We start from the raw sequence: 3,958 nt of genomic DNA on the forward strand, positions 1-3,958 counted from the left end.
ATTTTTATTTTTTTTTAAAATACCAATTAAAAGAAGGACCAAAATAAAAATTATTGTTTCATAAAATTTTTTAATTTTGTTATTTTTTTAAATTAAAAAAATAGGAAAAAAGTTGGCCTAAAGCTGAGGCTGTATCATTCCTCTTGTCTTTTTCTCTCTACTAAAAATATGATGTGGCATCTTGCCACTTGAACTTTTATGATCAAACTATAGAATTTTTACTAAATTATAACATTTCTTAAAAAAAAAAACAAAAAAGCCTAATATAGTGTGGCTGACTGTGCCACACCATGTCAGCATGAAGGGATGCTGGAGAGACTCGAAGATATGTTAGAATATAATTAAAACTCTATATTTTGCTCATAAAAGTTAGTGTGGCAAGATAACATATCATTTTCTTTTTGTTTTGTCTTTTTCCCTAAAAAAATGATGTGGCATATTGCCATATAGTCTTTTATAGACAAAATATGAAATTTTTATTAAATTCTAGCATTTCTTGGAAGGACTCTCGTGTTAATTACTATCCCAAAGAATTCGGATTAAATACCTACTCCAATCGAATTGGGGTAAGAAACATAATTCACATCCAATTAAACCTCATGCACTTTAAGTTAATTTGAAGTAGGAGACTTAATTTAGGTCTAACTCAATTAAGGGTTTACAAATTAACAGTCTACCGATTACCGTACACCAACTACAATCGAGCCAAAATTAATTGCCAACTGGCTTATGTCGAGTGATAATCGGTATATAATTTTTATACCGACGTCAGCTCAATTAATCGGTATAGATATATATATATATATTTTTTTTGGGTTAACTGAACTAACTGAATCAAATTTGCAAAACAAATCGACATCGTTTTGACCTTAAAAAAAATATTAATTGGAACAATTTTTTTCAATTATTTGAAATCAAAACTACTCGTTTTAGGCTTATTTATACGTCTCTTTCGGCCCTAACTCTCTCTCTCTCTCACACCTGCCTCTGTCTCTCGTCTCCCGCTGCGTCGCCGTCTCTCTACTATCTCTCTCTCGCTTTCTCGCTGCAAACGGCAAGCCCGTCTTGTCTCTCTCTCGTCTCTCGTCGTGTCCGGTGGCTTCCTCTTTTCAGGTATAGATTTTTCGAGTTACTTCATTTTCTTTGATTTTGATTTTTTGAACTAATTGAGGGTTTCAAACTTTTGATTCTTTGATTTTGCTTTAATTTTCGAGTTAGTTTATATTATTAGGAATACCTAGGAATGAGAATGGTGTGTTGATACTTAGTTTATATTCTTTGAAAACGTGACGTCTTTTTAATGGGGATGGAGTTTTCGGCAATTTTGGCAGTTAATTCAAGAAACAACCAATGTTTTTGGAGAAATAGTGACCATAACTCTTAACCAACTTGGACAGAGTTCACAGATTGACACCAAATTGGTGAGAAACAAATTCTTCTTTACTTTTAGTTAACCTGATCTTTCTTGTTGAGATAATCTTCAATTTTGGAGCCATCAAATGTATTAAAACAAATTAACCTAAAGTATAAAAGACTAGTTACAGACTACCAGGAGATTGCCATTAAAGTTTTTGGGGGTGGGGAGAAGAAGGTTGGATTATGAGGGCTGAAAACCATTTTGTTCAGCATTATCTTGCCTTCATAATGTTGACAGCAAAAAAGCACATGGTCACAAAATAAGTTGCAGAGAACTTGAGCTTTGTTTGGTTTTTATGTAAAAGGAGCACTTCAAAGCAATTTCTGTTCTTTTCTATACTTACATGGTGTGTTGATGATGATGACATATACATACTCAATTTACTAATACAGCATATGTATGGTGGATTGTTATTGTGTTAATGTAAGTTTGGGCCCATTTAAAATTTGTTTTGGTTCAATATAAAAAAAAAAAAAAAAAAAAAAAAAACATGTTCAACAATATGTGATTTTAGTCACACAAAAAAACAAAATTGGCTCATTTAAAATTAGCATTGGCCCAATTAAAAAGCCAATGTTAATTAACTGACCGAAATTAACCGAATTATATTTTTGACCAAGAAATTCAAAATTAATTGTTATTGAAATACAAACGGATAATTTTGGTTAAAAATTCAAAAATATCCACCCCTATCAACCTCTGTGCCTATAAATAGGCCATACACCAGATACCAAATTCAGACTAAAATCTTGTGTATTATGCATACACCATTCCTCAGATATACTGACTTAGGCATCGGAGTAAGACCCGTCAGCACACCCAGCGAGCTCATTTGCTTATTTTTATTGTTTTGCAGCCATCGTGGGAGAAGTTGAGAATAATTGTAGGTGATTTGGAGAGAAGTTGCACGTACAATGTCGTACATGGCTGAAGAGATGGCATGGAGGGAGAGGGTAGACAAAATTTTATTGGGTACCGGTTCGCCTTTCACCAGACGGGTAAGAGACGTCCAGGTACCCGAGAATTTCGAAGTCCCTCAGATCTCAAGTTTTGCTGGAATTGGAGATCCTGCCTATCACTGGAGGGATTTTCGAGACCATATGGATTTTTACGGGACTCCCGGTGAAGTGGCATGTCGTGCCTTCCCTCTTACTCTTTCTGGGTATGCCCGGGGATTGGTTCAATAAGCTGCCCCTAAATTCCATCGACAATTTTGAGGCTTTAGGCAGAATGTTCTTGACAGAGTTTTTGCCTTGGCGGACACGAAAGAGGCCCTGGGTATACTTGTTGGCCATAAAGCAACGCCATGATGAAACTCTTAAGGAGTTCATAGCCAGGTTCAACCTGGAGAAGATGGCAGTGGAAATTCCAACCAATGATACTGTCTTTGCTGCCCTCTACAGTGGCATTTCACCCGAGGGTCCCCTGATGACAAAGTTAGGCTGGAAACAACCGAGTACCCTTCAGGGTCTCATGGACATAGTGGAAGAGTTCATCAACGAGGAGGAGATTGAGGAGATTTTGAAGGCTATGGCCAGTTCAAGGAGACATCGGGAGAAGGATGAGGAGATTTTGAAGGCTATGGCCAGTTCGAGGAGACATTGGGAGAAGAGGAAAAGAAGAGGATAGAAGCTGCCAAGAAAGAAAGAAGTTCAAAGATAAAGATATATACTGTGAATTTCATAAAGTAGCAAGTCACTATACCGAGGGTTGCATATTGAAAAGTTCATCAAGAATGGTAAGCTGGTTCGATTTCTAGGAGAGCAGAGGGTGACGTGGTTTGAAATTTACTGTTACTGTCCTTTTATTCTGAACGACTTTAAATTTTTTGAACTTTATTGTCACTTACTTTGTAAACGACATTATTTGGCTAGTCTTTTTATGTCGTTTGAAGCATTACTTTTATAAATAACTTCGTTGAAAAAATAAAGGACATTAAATTTGACGTCCTCTAGAAAGCCAAAGGACGTCATACATAAATGAACCAGTGTCGTTTATTCTTCGATGATGATGCAGAAAACGTCCTTGATTTTGAACCCTAAAGCATACTCCTAAGCGCATTATAGACAGTTGTTTGGAAGCATCTGCCGACAGCTAGCTTTGTTTTTGTGTCCAGCACATGTTAATCTACTTTAATAATAAAGAGCATCTAGGTTTTGCTTATATAAGGTTTAGATTGTGTAGATTAGATTAATATTATATTAAGTTAGTGAGTGTAATAATTGTATGGAATTATGATCAATAAGTTGGTTGTAGGAATGGTCATTGATTAGATTAGTCTTTTATTAAGTTAGTGGTCTATGCACGTTTATTAGATAGATAGATAGATAGATAGATAGTGGACAAATTACTAATAGTCCTATATATAGAGTTACTTTCACATGACTTATGAGATTCTTTTTTATTATAAAACTCTCCACTCGTTCCATCTTTCATTTGAATTTCAGAGATTGAGGGAGAGAGAAAGAGAAACATTGAAAAAGAGATAGAGAGTTGTAGAGTAGGTTTGAACTTGATATTTGATAGATGGAGACAGAGAAA

The 3,958-nt window shown here is 35.3% G+C and overlaps 1 protein-coding gene across 1 annotated transcript; it reads left to right on the forward strand.

Annotated features, from left to right (window-relative positions):
- The first annotated feature begins 973 nt into the window (after positions 1–973).
- LOC132190396 (uncharacterized) lies at positions 974–3,329 on the forward strand. Its single transcript, XM_059605372.1, has 2 exons — positions 974–1,113; positions 2,274–3,329. Exon 2 carries the CDS (start codon positions 2,582–2,584, stop codon positions 3,044–3,046), a length of 465 nt encoding a protein of 154 aa, XP_059461355.1. The 5' UTR covers positions 974–1,113; positions 2,274–2,581; the 3' UTR covers positions 3,047–3,329.
- Positions 3,330–3,958: the final 629 nt, after the last annotated feature.

This window comes from Corylus avellana, chromosome ca8, assembly GCF_901000735.1.
Source record: "Corylus avellana chromosome ca8, CavTom2PMs-1.0".
NCBI lineage: Eukaryota > Viridiplantae > Streptophyta > Magnoliopsida > Fagales > Betulaceae > Corylus > Corylus avellana.

What these genes read in the sequence shown, in the direction of transcription:
- LOC132190396 (XM_059605372.1), top strand. Translation starts at nt 2,582, where the DNA reads ATGCCCGGGGATTGGTTCAATAAGCTGCCCCTAAATTCCATCGACAAT.